This window comes from Protopterus annectens, chromosome 11.part0 (genome assembly GCF_019279795.1).
Source record: "Protopterus annectens isolate FY-2018-M chromosome 11.part0, PAN1.0, whole genome shotgun sequence".
Lineage (NCBI taxonomy): Eukaryota > Metazoa > Chordata > Ceratodontiformes > Protopteridae > Protopterus > Protopterus annectens.
In genome coordinates, this window is record NC_056745.1 from 277,362,444 (window position 1) to 277,378,711 (window position 16,268).

The window sequence follows — 16,268 nt, forward strand, 5'->3', positions numbered from 1 at the left end:
TCTAATTCTCTGCATTTTACCAGAAAGTAGAGGTGGCCAATCACGGGCATTTTGCAAAATCAGGGACAGTTGAAGGAGCTGCACTGTTTTTTTAGTGATTTTTTTTCCCCCCGTCCAGTTGATCACAATGAGAGGTGAGGTTGAGGTGTGGTCAGTCAAGAAAGTGATTGTAATTGTTGGGCAGATTTGTCTGTCGTTCTGTCTGTCTGTTCCTTTGAATCTGCACGTGTGTGTGTGTGTGTGTGTGTGTGTGTGTGTGTGTGTGTGTGTGTGTGTGCATATTGACATGTAATACTTAATTTTCTGGATGTAAAATGCCTCCTGCAACAACAATTACATATGAAACAGCAATTTTGAAACGTTATGTGGGAGAACAATTTTACATAAAAAAAAAATATGAAAATTAAGTGAATATAGGTTCCTAGGTGATTATCAGGCTAATGACACCAGGGTGCCTCTAGTCTAGCCACACTTCTGAAATGTATTGGACAAGTTTTGATTCCCTAGGGTTATTTTAAGGAGTATATGTAAACTTGGACATGGTGGTCAAGCGTTTACAGCATTTGCATTTGGTTTTCCCCAACACATGGTTCAGCGAGAGACGCGGTCACAAGATCACATGAAGACATGACCACCATGCAGCTATGGTAGACCTTCTCCTACTAAGGAAGATGCATGGGTTAGAGTTAACAATTGCAAAGTCAAACCCAGTGAAACAGCCTAAAGCATAAACCACTGGTTTCCACAGTCACTTGCAAGCAGTGGTCAAAGAAGGCTCTAAGGTCAACATAGAATAGGCTAAAGACCTGTAGGATATACTTAATGTTCTAGCACCTTGAGAAGAAGACAAAATAGGTAGAATTGAAAAGTAAGGGCAGCTTCTCAAAACAGCATGTGTGAGGACTATAAGTCAGATATCGATTTGATCCAGGCAGGGAAATAAGTAGAATTATTGCAGGCTATGTATAAAGACCTAGCAACACAGACTCACCGAGGGGAGTGGGTGTGCATCAGGGCTAAGCTCTGAGCCCACTGCTGTTCATACTGGTAATGATCTACATTACCAAACAGGTCAGAGGGGACAGATCAATAAAGCTGCTGTATGCAGACAATGCAGCATTACAGGCAGACTCTGAACAAGAACTTCGACAAATGATGATGGAATGGATTGCAAAACTGAAGGCACAATGAATGAAACTAAGTAGAGATAAAATGGGTGTAATGTCCGCAAATGGAGGAAAAAAAGCTGAGAACTGAGGTAGAAGGAAACATAGTAGAACAGGTTAACAGCTTTAAGTATCTGAGATGGGTGGCTGAGGAAAAGGGAAGTCTGAATGAGGAAGTTAAGGCTAGAATTAGAGGGGCTCCAGCCAACTGGCACAAAGTGCAAGGGGTAATGTATGAGAGAAGAATGCCAAAGATGCTGAAAAATAAGGGGTACAAAACAGTGGTGCAACTGGTACTTTTGCATGATACAGAAACCTAGGCAGTGAAAGCAGAGCAGTTGATGAAATACCTGAAACAGCTGGTATGATGCACACTGTGGGACAGATTAAGAAATGAGGGCATCAGAGCAGAAACCCCAGTAGCTCCAGTTACAGAGAAGGCCAAAGAGAACAGATTACAGTGATTGGGGTATATTAAGTAGGAAAGCAGAAGACATTCTAGAGAAGCTGATTTGGGAAAGACACAAAGAAGGCAAGAGGAAATGAGGGCATGCAGCAAAAAGATGGATTATATGAGCAAAGACCTGCAACAGGCAAGACTGTCTAAGATAGGAGAATGGCATTGAATTGAGAGAGATGGCAGCAACTGATGACACCCCAACCCCATGCAGAAAATGGGAAATGGTGATAATGAATGGCGATCTATCTACTTGAGAGACATAAGTGCTAAGCCACGGTAAATTTCTGATTACCCGACCACTGGTTCAAGATGCACTTGAAGCAAATTATAGAAGAACTCTGCTTCATGTGGACATTCCAGAGAAGTGGTAGTCTTTGAGAAAAATAACTGTCCCTCCAACATGGCCTGTTTATATTGCAGATGGGGTTTAGGTCCCTACATCTGGTACTTCGGATGAGATTTGATTTGCGGATGTGCAGGAGGGCCATCAGAATGGGAATTGGGATCAGTGGATACAGTTTAACAGACAGCCCATTCTCTGAGCACAAGTATTGCCTCCAGGGGTGGGTGTTATTGGGAGGTAACATCCTTCCAGGGATGCAGAGGCACAGTATCCCTAGGCCAGCATTATTTTCCCAGTAACACCAACCCTGTCACGCATTGTCTGCTTAAAGCAGTAAGTACAAGTAAGAATGAATGAAGACCCATAAAAAGTCTCATCTGTTTTGTGTGACTGTTCAGATGGAAAGGTTCACTCTCCATTTCTAAAGGTATGACACAAGTGTGACTCGTTATGAGGAACATTCCTCATGTTGAATCTTAAGAAATCCATTTTTCCTTGCATTTCACCATTGAATGGGTCTGTCATACATTCAGAGTTAAGATTTTTTATATCCGTGGTAAATAGTACTGAATCATTTCAGTTCATTGAAGTAACTTTCTGTAAGTATAAAGTCACATGTTTTAACCACCATGTGACCTTCCTAGTTGACGTTGTTAGTAAGCTAACAGCTAACTACAGCACACAAACTTATTCATCATCCAGAAAAATGCCCTGCACTGTATAACTTATTACTGACTTACTGTCCATCAAGGGAAAATCTCATTACTTGCAAATAAGTCAGATAACGTTGCAGGAGACTTGCTGCACTCCCAATACATTGCTACACTCTGGAATAGTATCACAACACAAATAAACTCTGACAATCTCAGTAGTTTTAAGCCAGTGCTTAAACAACATTTTAACCGATCCTGGTTATGCACATGCTCATCTCAAGGTTCAGACTGTGTTCACTATATGATACTCAAGATACTCTCCTTAAACAGAATACAGTCAACCTCTCACTGAAATGGCAAAATATTTATACATAACTGCTGCCTGTACAATCCACTAAGTTACATGTGGGCTTTCACTTTAACTTCTACCAATGTAAAATCTTAGAATGTATAAATGTAACTACTGTTTCTGTATAAGTTGTTGTTTTTTCTTTCGGCTTTTCCCGGTTAGGGGTCGCCACAACGGAACTCCAGTCTGCTAATGATTGGCAGTCGATTTTTATGGTGCCGAGGTGCCAGCTCAGCGCCCAACCTTCAATGAAGGCACACCCATTCACGCATGTCTTTCGAACGCCACTCTACCGTGGGGAGGATATGCAGACTCCACACAGAAGACACTCCAGCTGAGAATCGAACGGGAGAACCTCTTGCTGTGAGGTGACAATGCTACTGCTGCACCACCGTGGCTTTGTGAATGGAAATGTAACTACTCTGTGTTTAACTGGAATTTAGTATAATGCAGTGTAAGCAAATGGAGTTTTTCTCCCCAGGCCCGTGCTGAAGATGAGTATTACCCAGTTCCAACTTTCCTGGTAAAGCAGGCAAAAAAAAAAAAAAAAAACCTAAAATACAGGTAGGATTCCTAAATTAAACAAGCAAAAAAATCCATCACATCTTATAGCGTTCAACCTTCCATCTCCAAATTGTGGAATATTATTTCATATAATGTGGAACAGATGGGCAAAATGTGAAACCCCTACAGACAGCTTATTTTTTTTTTTTTAGGTGTAATTTCTTTATAATGTCTCTAGTACCATATGAGGCAGGTATGGATAGTATTGTATAGGCCTGTTTTCTGATTAAACAAAAACGATGTAATAAGCATTTGCACAGGAATTAGATGGATCATTGATCTCATGAAGACATAAAGATAGGATCTGAAAACAGTTGTACATTCATTGTGTAAAACATGGTGGAGGAGCAGTCTAATACCTAATCATAATAAATATATCAGTGAAATATAAAGTTTCATCTTAAGCTTGGTTATATTTTACCAAGTTGCTGCCAACACAGCATTACTAATAGATGTCTGTGGATTTGTTTTCAGTGAAAAGCAGTTGGAGTGTTTGCTGTCACGTTGTGTCAAAGTGCCAATGCTCATCCTTGATCCAGGTCTGCCTGCCAATATCACTTTAAAAGATGTTTCTGTACTTTATCCATCATTCCACTCTGCCAAAGATATATTACATGTGGCAAAGCCAAAGAATCCTTCCACAAATGTCACTGTGGTTCGATTTGACAACCTTGAAGAAGGTAAGTCTCCTGAAGTATGCATTATTGTTTCAATTAAACTGTTAATTTATGACATAGTAAACGCATATTTTAAATAAATGCCAAATCATTCAAAACATTATTTTTAATTCTATTTTGTCATTTTTTTTGTCTCTGTATTATTCATAAGCATTCACACATTTGAATTCAGCAATTAAGTAAATGTTGACTCATCAGGAAGCAAAAGTGAGGAAAAAACATTTTCTTTTATTTATTTATATGTGGCCGTTGAGCTCTGGTGAATGCAGAGTTAGACATAGATGGAACACCAGCTTTTCTGTGTGTAAATGGCTATTTTTCAGCAGACTTTTATAAGACATTTCTGCATTTGCCTAGCATTACTGTAAAAAATTTGTGTGGCATACAGACACGAACAGCTGGACACACACACACGCACGTGTGTGTGTGTGTGTGTGTGTGTGTGTGTGTGTGTGTGTGTTATGTATAAGCAAGATTCTCCCAAAATCTTGCTGGTGACTTTCTTTTGGCCCAGACAGTATTGGTTCTGCTTTTAGCCAAGGGCAGTCATCACAGGTTACCTCACACGGTGGACCTACTCACACAAGATAAGTGATCTCTCATCTATCCCCACCTGTCCACTTTTCAACTGACACTGTGGGCGATAGGATTTTGATTCCATATAGACACCTTTTTTTCTGAAGATATGCTTAAGGTCCTGTAGGAATCCAGGAAATCCTACTTATCCAAATGGAAGAGGTTTCTGTTTGATGTTTTTCTCATAACCTGGATCCACTTTATATGGATGTTCCTTTGGTTCTCTGTTGTGTGTGACCTGCTCAGTGCTGGGTTGGCTTATTCTTCTGTTAAGGCCCACTTGTCAGCTATTTCTGCTTGTCTGCCTTTAGCATCCCCTCTCGATTTTAGGATAAACAGTTTCTTAAATGTGTCCTTCATATTAGACCTCCCAGGAAGCCCATCCCTTCTTTCTGACACCATAGTTTTGTTTTGGAGAAATTTACCCATTCTCCTTTTCAGCTTGCAGCTTCAGCTTCCTTGCAGCATTGCTCTTGGAAGACTGTTCTTTTGACCATTGCTTCAAGCCCTTATGGCTGTCCCTCCCTTTTTAGTTTTCCATAAGGCCAGGGTGTCCTTTCGTATTAATCCGTCTTTTATGCCCAAAATGGTGAATGGGGTGTTTCTTTATCAGTCTATTCATTTGCCCATTTTTTTTCCTGCTCTGCAATCTGCTAGTGAGAAGATTTTGCACACTCTGGGTGTGCATAGAAAACACAGATTTTATTTAGATTTTTTTTTTGTTATTCTTTTCATGGCAAGCACCTTTCTTCTTTTATTAAGGCTCATTCTACTAGGGCTGTGGCTTCTTCTTGTGCTCTTTTCAAGGGTTTAGATACTAACTCTATTCTTCCTGCAGCCTTTTGTGCATACTTTTACTAAGCACTACAAGTTGGATATGATATCCTGGGATAGAGGAAGATTTGCTAGGACCATACTTCATGGGTTCCAAGAAGACGCTGTTGGTCCTTCCTTCTCATTTTCTTCTTCCTGAGCTTTTGCACTCTCCCAGTTGTAAGGAATACTGCAACAGTGAAGTTAAAAGACATAGTACAGTTGTGTAAAATCTTACCGTAACAGTAGATGTCTTTCGCTTCACTATTGCAGTATTAACACCCTCCTTCCTCCCCCTGGTTCTTTTTCCTTCTGGATGTGCTTGTTGCCTCCCTAATCCTTGGACTGTCTTTCTTACTGGGGCTCTCAGTTCTCAGAATGGTACATCCAGACATCACCTTTATGCTCTGTGGTGTACATGGAGGAGCATATTTGTGACGTTTGGCGTACCCTTAGCAACCTAAAGACTTTGGTATACTGGCCGGACATCGGGCCTCTCTTGGCAGGTGATCCCTATTGTAAGGAGTACTGCAACAGTGAAGAGAAGGATATCTACTGTTATGGTAAGATTTTACATAGCTGTAATTTCTACCCGCACCAAGGCTCCTATTCATTGATAGTAGGGGGTTGGCCTTGAGCATACTGTTTGCCATAGGCCTTGATTCCCGAGACATCATATGTGCTGGGTGCAGTTAGCATTTTCTTTTTCCCTATACGTGCCAAAAATCCCCACCTCTTAATGCGTGTGTAATGCCCACTCCCCAGCTTTCACCCTTGTTATAGGGAACAGCAGATCTGATGTCAGTCTTCATTCATTCCTTACTGTTAGGACTTCGGTTCTGTCCTCGGAACTGAAACGGCCGGTAACAAGCTTGCGCCAGCCAAAAATTCTCATCTAAGACCTACCCACAGTGCCCCTGTCATAGTCTCTTCAGATTTCGTTTGCCGCGTTCCTTGTCAGACGTGTACCACGCCTTCTCTCAAGCTAAGTGTACCTTTTTTGTGGTTATTTCGAGTGTTCAGTGTTTGTTAGCCAGTTTTTCTCATTTAAAGCTATTTCTCATCTCTACCTTCATTTCCTGACTAAACCCTACCCACTACCTTGGTAGTTCTTTCGTACCATCATTGGTACTACTCCCTCTCCCTTACCTTAGTAGGCCCTCCTCTTACCTTTTTGGTATTTCTTAGTACCATTGTTGGTACTCTTTTCCTGCTATCTGTACAAAAAAAAAAGTGCTTTCTTTCGCTATTCTTATCTCTTGCTTGGTAGATATAGTTTTATTGTGTGGTAGTTCTAGTGTGTTATAATGGCAGATGAGGCCAAGCTTGGGTTCAAGCAGTGTGATAAGTGCAGGCGTAAGATGTCCAATTCTGATGGTCACGCCCAGTGTGTTTATTGTTTGGGCGTTGACCACATTAATGTTTCTTGTGACATTTGTTCTACCTTCAGTAACTGTACATTGGCTGAATGCAAGAACAAAGCTTATTCCAAAGGGTATGCTGAAATCACCCTTCGTGGAGGCTCTTTCGGGGATGGAGGTCTTACCACCTCCTAAGCATAACGATGTGAAAAAGCATAAGGAGAAACGGAGTCTTTCGGTACTGACATCCCCGTCCTCCTTGGAACCAAGTCGTCACCAGGCTTCTCCTGCTCCGTCGGCACAGACAGCTTTGGCACCAGGGTCCCTGTCTTCTCCCTCGTTGACTTCCTTAACTTTGACTCAGACTCCTACCACTGTACCACCTTCGGCACCATCCCCCTCAGTGCCGACCTGGTTTATGACACAGGCTTCGACCACTGTACCTGCAATGACAACATCCCCGGCCTCGGTGCTGATGTCTTACACAGCTCCACTAATAATGACACCTTCGGTTCCGAAGATTGAGCACTTTCCCAGAACCAAGTATTCTACATCTAATGACCCTTTTTGGGACAACAATTTAGTCCATTTCTTGAGAGACCAGAATCTCCATCGGCAGCTTCCTTCAGATCCACCAGGAGTCTTTTGGAACAGGATGTAGTGAGGGTTGTGGACTAGCTTTTGGGAGCTAGAGGATTACCCACCCGACTAGGTCTTCCCTGCCTTTTGGAACGGAATCTCTCTCAGCGTATTCACCTGTCTATCCTCCTCAGACCACCTCCCAGGTCTGGGAGACTTTGGTACAGATGGCCATACCGGTGCATTCTGTCTCTGCTCCAATCCTTATGGGCACCGATCACTCTTGGTGCAATGGCTCCTCTGGAACTGGCACACTCTTGGAGCAGTGATTGGGCTGTCGGCTCCGTGGCACCTAGTTTGGTGCTGATTTTTTTCTGTGGTGCAGTCTATGGCCATGGCTCTCCTGCCAGCTACTGGTCCTCTCGGAGCTCCTCACCTGGAGGCAGGCCCCTCAGGGCAGGGTGTGACCCTGGTTCCGAGGTCATCCTTCTCAGTTCTGTGCTCCCATCCCTCCTCGGGCGGGCCTAATTTCCAGGTGATGGAGAGGATCCTTGCTTCAACAGGTTTACATTTGACACCACTGGCATCGGAACCAGAACCCCCCTCTAGCATGCAGCTGTCCCAACCTCCTACTCTGGGATCTCGAGCATGGGAGACGCAAGACCTTCCTTTGAAGGGAACCATTTCTCCGGAGTCCTTCTCAGAAGACACCACTGGGGAGCCACCCCAGAAGAAACTTTGAAAGAGGAAGCATCTTTATTTCCTTGAGGAATCTATCCCTGAAGACACTGATTGTGATGAGGGAGAAGGGTCCCAACAGTCTCCCCCAGAAGATGTCTCATTTGGAGACATTTTTGAGATCCTCAAGCAGAGAGGAGACTGGAAGCCCTCAAGCAGAGAGGAGACTGGAAGCCCTCCAACCCATCGGAGGAATCTGTGTTCTTGCAGGCCTTCAGTGCTTGACTATCTACTTCCTGGGTGACCTCATTAGACTTATTGTGCAGCGTGACTGGAAGACCCCGGACAACATAGAACCTGTCCCCCGGAGGCCCGACAAAATTTTGTCCACTCCTAAAGACCAACCTAACTGGTCCAAGCAGCTGGTAGTTGATTCCATGGTCGTCGTGGCGGCGGCCACCAAGAGGGAACTGGCAGAAGATAATGCCACTGTTCATCCCCCGAGCAGGGAGTCTCAGGCTACAGACAGACTGGGGAAGCAGGGTTACGCTTCAGCGACCTTTGCCATTCGGTCGCTGAATTATCTGGCACACTTTACTCGCCTCCAAAGAGATGTAATCTCAGAAATGTCTGCCTCTTTGGTGGGGGGTACTGCCTGAGGAGGTGCATGATACTGTTGCCTTTCAGCTAGCTACCCTAGAATCCATCTCTAACTCCTCAACCCCTTTGATCTCTCACACTACTGAGGGGGCAGCTTGAGCAGTCGCATTGGGCATGGTCATGAGACGGCATGCTTGGATGCGTTTGTGTGCATTCACAGACCCATTTAAATCTTCGTGTCAACACGCCTGTTGACGAATCTTCCCTTTTTGTTCCCAAAGTAAGAGAGACGCTGTCACGTAGTGAGAAGGATGGAAAGACCTTGTCTGCTGTGGGCATATGTTTTTCCACCCCCCAGAGATCCTACTCTAGGAATTAGAGGGGAGGAAAATTATGGTTCAAGAAGTCCCTAGGATCTTTCCGTGACAGTCATGATGAGCAATCCCTCCGGGGCAGAGGGGGCAATTTATCCGGAAGATGCCCCTTTCAGGGCAGAGGGGGTCCGCGCAACCAGGTCGCTAGATATTCCTTCTCTGGCCGACCCTTCCAGTGCTCTTGAACAGCGGCCCGATTGCTTTCCTCTGGAAACAGTCAGGGGTCGATTCTGTCTCTGCACTTACAGGCCTTGCAACTCATAACGGATGCCAGGGTGCAGAGAATAATGTCCAGAGACTATCATATCCCACTCGATCTTACTCCCAGCCCCGTAAAACGAATCCCCGATTTTCCACCCAGTCAGAGGGAGACTACAGCCTTAGAAATTGAAAAGCTGCTAAGAAGAATAGTCATCCAACCAGTCTCACCAAACCAAAGAGTATCCCGGTTTTACTCAAGGTTTTTTTTAGTGCCAAAAAAGACAGGGGACTGGAGACCAATCGTGGATCTCAGCTTTCTAAACAAATTCATCAAACCTCAAAATTCCAGATGGTCACGGTACAGTCCATTCTCCCCTTTCTGGGGAAGGACAATTGGATGTGCTCTATAGACCTCCTGGACGTGTATTCCCACGTAAAGATGGACATATGCTCCCAGAGATTTCTCCGCTTCCAGCTGGGAGCCAATCACTATCATTTCAGGGTACTACCCTTTGGTCTCTCGACAGCCCCCAGAGTGTTCACCAAATTATGGCAGTCTTAGTAGCTCATTTCCGACTACACGGATTCCATGTGTTTCTATAGCTACACGATTGGCTCCTTACCACCACGACCAGGAATCTTCTCATTCTCAGTCTCTTACACTCAAGGCCTTGCTCTTGACTTAGATGTCACGATCAACATGGACAAATCACACATCTCCAACAAGAGCACTGGAATTAATTGGAGCGATTTACGATACAACGTCCTGTCAAGTTTCCCTTCCTCCTCACAGGCTCTCAAAAATAAGAAACCAGATTCAAGTCCTCCTTCCACAGACATTTGTACCAGCACGCCTTGTACTACAACTTTTCGGCTGTATGGCAGCAACCATTACCTTAGTACCACTGGTGAGGTTGCACATGAGACTATTACAGTGGCTCCTTTGATCACGATGGTCGATGTTAACCCACCCACTCAACCACATGATACGCCTTACAAATCTTTGCAAGAAAGACTTGCTATGGTGCATGAAACCAGAAACAAATCTTTGGTGTTGACCGTTCTGTCTTTCCCAGCCCAGGGCCACGGTGACCATGGACGCTTCCCTTTTGGGGGGGCATTTCCAGGGAAAGACGGTAAAAGGCACCTGGTCCCCCATGGAGGAGAATTTGCACATAAATGTCCTGGAATTGAGGGCAGTTCTCTTAGCGTTGCAAGTGTTGCACACATCCCTTCCTTCAATCGGACAACATGTCAGTCATCTGGTACATCAACAAACAAGGCAGAACCAGGTCTTACCCCCCTGTGTTGGGAAGCCATGAGGATTTGGCATTGGACGATGGCTTCCAACCGCTTTATCATAGCAATGTACATTCCCGGGAGTTCCAATCTTATTGCAGACAATCTGAGCAGGAACATTTTGATGCCTCACGAGTGGTCCCTCAATCCAAAAATAGCGGCTCAAATCTTCCACTGCTGGGGCAGACCTTGCTGTGACCTGTTTGCTTCACCCCTAAACAACAAAAGCAGAAACTACTTTGCCCTGATCCCCCATCAGGGGGAGTCACCGCGGGATGCTCTGATGCACATTTGGCCCCTGGGTCTACTGTATGCTTTTCCCCCATTTCCCCTCATTCCATAATTTCTACAGAAAGCTCAGAGGTTGAGAAGCAAAGTGATCCTCATTGCCCCTTATTGGCCCCGTCAAGTCTGGTTCCCATTCCTATTGCCTCACCTGATTCACAGCCCGTGGAACCTGGATCAATCCCAAGGACTGCGGTCTCATCCTCAGGGACTGATTCACCCCAATCTTCACAGTCTCAAGCTCACAGCTTGGTTTCTCCACTTCCGATGATTGTCACACTACCTGATATTTCATCCCCTGTCCACGAGATCCTTCAGGCTTTGCACAAACCTTCCACCAGAAAAATTTATTCCAGTAAGTGGACTAGCTTCTCTAGATGGGCAAAAGAACATAACATAGAACCCTTTTCCATGCCTGTTCAGAAGATCCTTCAATACCTCACTACCTTGTTGCACGCAGGAGCTTTTGCATCGACGATTACTGTGCATTTATCAGTTATTGCAAACTTTCACAATGGAATTGACAATTCATCTGTTATGTCACACCGACTGTGCAAAGCCTTCATGAAAGGAGCATTACATATTAAACCTCCTGTCAAGCCTCCTATAGAACCATGAGACTTGACTTTGGTGCATCAGTCATTAATGAGTCCTCCATTCGAGCCTTCTAATTCCTGTGATATCAAATTTTTTGTCTTGGAAAACTCTACTTCTAGTAGCCCTTACCTCAGCAAGAAGAGTGTCTGAGTTGCAGGCCTTGAGTGTCAAGAGACTTTACTTGATTTTTCATAGGGAAAGAGTGTCTCTACGTACTGGCCCCTCCTTTTAGCCCAAGGTCATTTCTGTTTTTTCCATTTATCAATCTATTGACCTACCAGTTTTCTTTTCCCACCATTCAATTAGAGGGGAATACTTTCTGCGTACCCCTGATGTTCATAGGCAACTTAATTTCTACTTGGACAGAACTAAGTCTTTCTGAAAAAAGGAATCTGTTGTTTGTGGCCTTTGCAGGACCCAGAATGGGTAAGCCTGTTTCCAAAATGACTATCTTCTTGGCTCAGAAACGCCATTATTTTCATCTATCATCAAAACAAAGTGTCCTTACCTTCCAAAATAAAGGCTCACTCTGCTAGATCGATGGCTACCTCGGTGGCCTTTCATTCCAGAGCCTCTATGGATGATATCTGCACAGCAGCCACTTGGGCAACACCTCATACCTTTATCAGTCATTACAAATTGGATTTGGCCTCCAGGTGATGAACATCTTTTGGTTCTGTGATGCTCAGGAATGCCCTTCCTTGGGGCTACCCAGGACTCCAGTAGCTGGGGACTCTGTCCTAACAGTAAGGAATGAATGAAGATTTACAACATCAGATAAGGAAGTTATGTCTTACCATAATGTTCCATCTGTGTTGTAGATCTTCATTCATTCTTACTTCAGACTTCCCGCCCTCCTTCCCCCTGCCTGGACTCCTAGTGGACTTTAGGATTTCCTTATTAATTAAGGCATCTGCTCGGACAGAGCCTCCTGTTATCACTATTATTATTTCTATACTATAAAGGTGGGCAAACTCGATCTGAAGAGACTATGGGAGAGCATTGTGGGTAGGTCTTAGCTGAGAGTTTTTGGCTGCCGCGAGCTTGGTACCGACCGTGTTAGTTCTGAGGATGGAACCGAAGTCCTAACAGTAATGAATGAATGAAGATCTACAACACAGATGGAACGTTATGGTAAGACATAACTTGTTTTTTTTTAGAAGTAATGGACTATAAGGTCATCCCCTCCTGTGGGGGAGCGGGATAGCTGTTGTAAGAAAGGCAGAGTGTATGGGTGAATCTTATGAGAGAAAGGGAGAAAGGAACAAAAGAGCTGATTGGGGAACCGGGTAAATGTCTGTGATAGTAGAATAAGAAGCAAAAAAAAAAGTATTGGGCAGATGGAAAAGGGCGAGTTGGGGGGTAGAGGGGAATAATAGTATTAAATGCACTTAAATGGCAATTTGGATATACTCATTTTCTCCTACACCTGTCAGACAAGTGTAATGTAAAGCACAACAGAAATCTTGATTGCAGCCTTCTCATACATTTGAATGGTGATGTGTAGTCCAGGTGTAAGCCCAGAATTAGAAATGTGCATTCTAAATGTGACCACTAGGTGGTGAGTAAGCTTCTTTTTTGTTGTACTGATTTTAGCCTTTGCTGTCTGATAAACTGGCTGCTGATAGCAAAGCTAACCTGATCTCTCTTTGCTGAGACTTTTGGTGACCACTGGGGCAGTCACTGGTAATAGTGCCGCTGACTATACTTTTCTTAGTGATCCTAGTACCAGATAGGTCATGTACATATTGCATAGCATGCAAGGCAGTGAGATCCTTAACATAAGTGTTGTAAACCAAAGCATTATGCCTCTCAGCTGTTTGCTGAATGGTACCCTATTTTGCTCATATTTTTGTCATCTCTGATTAAAAACAAAAATCTTTGATATTCTTGATATTCTGAAATCGCTAAGGATTATCCAGTCAGTTGTTTAAGACATTAGACATTCATACCGCTATTTGCTCAGAAAATGCATGTTGAAGCCAAACCTGTTTTTGCCTTTTTTAACTTGGTAAGCGAGTTTGAGATTAATAAACTTTAAAAACTGTCCCTGATTTTGGTCCTTAGTTCCCTCATTATCTGTGGCTTTGTTCAGAATTCTTGAGCAAAGTTGAGAAGTTTGTATAGGTTCATAGGTGTGTACTAGACTAATAGCCCTGGAGCCTTTACAAGCCTAGCCCATAGGATTACCCTGGCATCGTGCCACACAACCTTAGTTCCTAGTGTCTCTGTCGAGTAGAGCCACTGGAGTGATCCCCAGGCTGAATTTTCTATTTCCCATCCACTCATCAAGATTTTTCTTGAAGAGGGCCAATGAGGTGCTCTGCTTGACATGTATGAGAAGTCTATTCCGTAGCATAGGCAGTTTCTGGGTTATGAGCCTGTCCCTCCAGCATGTTCTGTTGATTGTGGTAATGAGGTTGAGGTCTCTGGAGCGTGTGGTGTGGAGGGATTGGGATTTCTTTAGATGTAGCATTTCTATCAGAACTGGGTCACACATGGCTTTGTAAGTTAAGCAGAGATCGCCTGTAAGTAGGCGATATGAGACAGAGAATAGTTGGAGTTTTTTCAGTCTATCCATATAGGACAAGTGTTTAAGGCCTAGGATCCTCTTTGTTAAGTACTTTTGCGGCCTCTCCAGTTGTTGCAGGTGTCTAGTGAGGTGCATGCCAAATGGGGCATTGTACTCGATGACTGGCCTAATGAGGGAAGAGTAGAGGGAGACAATGGCCTCTTTCTTCCAGGATGCAAAACCCTTAGTAATGAGATGTGCCACATAGAAGGACTTTCTGACCACAGTGGTAATGTGGTGGTCAAAAGAGAGGTTGCTGTCAACCTGTGTTCCCAGATCTCTTATAACGCCTTCTGTATTCAGTGGACTATCAACACTGTGGTAATTCATGGGAACCAGTTTTTTCCCAAATGGGATGACAACACTTTTTGGCATTGAGCTTAAGGCCATGGTTCTGACACCAATTGTTGGTCTCAGTGAGGCCTTTCTGTAGGATGTCAACATCACTTGGGGAGTTAATAGCTCCCAACTTGCAATCATCTGCGAACTTTGTCAGCCAGAGTCCCATTGTGTTAGCCTGGACTTCAGAGAAGTAGATGCCAAACAGGATAGGACCCAGGACCGAACCCTGTTGTACTCCACTCGTGACTGTTCGGCAGTCTGACTTGGAGTCAGCTACTTTAACACTGTGGGCTCTATCTGTGAGCCAGTTTGCAACCCACCTAGTGATATAGGGGTTGATGTCTAGCTTAGTGAGTTTTTCTACGATTCCTGAGTGGGGAATGGTATCAAAGACTTTGGCCAGATCAGGGTAGGCTGTATGAACCACCTTGTCTTCATCCACAGCTCTGGTGACTGACTCAAAGAAGTCGACCAAGTTGAGCAGGCATGATCTACCCTTCACAAAACCAAACTGTGTGGGATCCAGAGCTTGGAGATTGCTTGTGTTCTTGTTTATTAGGTCCATAATGATGCATTCCATAGCTTTGCATATCAGACTTGTCAGGCTAATGGGGCGATAGTTCCCAGGGTCTGTAGTTGCTCCTACTTTGTGGAGAGGGATGACTGTAGCAGCCTGCCATTATGTAGAGACAAAGCTTGAGGTGAGGCTGTGACTGAACAGGGCACACAGGTGAGGTGCCAGTTCACTCTGTAGTTCATGTAGAACACAGCCAGGGGATATAGTCAATTCCCATAGAAGCTGTATTCTTGGCCTTGGACAGGGCCATTTTAACCTGTACAGCAGTAATACTGTGTGCCTGGCAATCTACTGGTATTGTGATTGGCCCTTTTGGGTGTGGGGGGGTAAATTTGGCACTGAATCTGTCGGCCAGTATATTGGCAATATCTGTTGGCTCAGCATAGGAGGTACCATTGTGCCGTAGCTCAGAGCAGATCTGGGTATTGCTGGAGGGATAAGTTCAATAGGTTCCTGACCCAGAGACTCCCCAGACTCTGGAATAGACTGCCCATACATGTCAAGTAGAGCACCTCTTTGGCCCTCTTCAAAAGGAACCTTGATGATCGGATGGGAGATAGGAAATTCACCCCGGGGAAGTAAATACTGTGGGAAGAAATAGCCAGGGAATTGTTATGGCTAGGCTTGTATAGGCCCTAGGACCAATAGCCTAGTACCAACCTATGAACCTGTGAGATTCGTTACATAACTATAGAAGGCCTTGTAGTTGTCTTTACTATGCTGCAATTCTGTTTTCATAGCTAGCTTTAGAGGATTTTAGCAGGATCCAGCCTTTTCCAATGCTGACATCCCTGCCTCCTCCCAAGGCCTTAATTTTTATTGCTTTCGTTCATTTTGTTCTTCCTCTGGCTTCAGCCACATCCAGGTAATTTCTGAGGGTTCTGGGTTATATGGCTTCTTATGCTGCCTCTAGCCAAGCTCCACGTGAGAAAGCTCCATTAATTTCTAAAGTCAGTCTGCCATCAACATTCTCATCCTTTAGATTTTCTAGTCCCTTTTCTTCCATGCCTCAAACTGGAACTTCAGTTGTCCCTCAACCCAGGACTTACTTTTAAACCTCGACTCCCATCTGAACAACTTTTCACAGATGCCTCAGATGTGGGATTGGGGGGGGGGGTATCCATCGCCCCTCTGAAGATGCAGGGCCTTTTGTCACTTCAGGAAAAAAAAAAGACCACGTTAATGTCAGAGATGAGAGCTCT

The 16,268-nt window shown here is 44.2% G+C and overlaps 1 protein-coding gene across 3 annotated transcripts in view; it reads left to right on the plus strand.

Annotated features, from left to right (window-relative positions):
- Positions 1-16,268, plus strand: part of GNPTAB (N-acetylglucosamine-1-phosphate transferase subunits alpha and beta) — a 1,418,669-nt gene that overhangs the window by 353,020 nt on the left and 1,049,381 nt on the right. For all 3 annotated transcript variants that reach the window (XM_044087751.1, XM_044087750.1, XM_044087752.1), the window contains exon 5: positions 4,010-4,215. In XM_044087751.1, the coding sequence (XP_043943686.1) occupies positions 4,010-4,215 (206 nt within the window). The remainder of the gene's footprint in view (positions 1-4,009; positions 4,216-16,268) is intronic.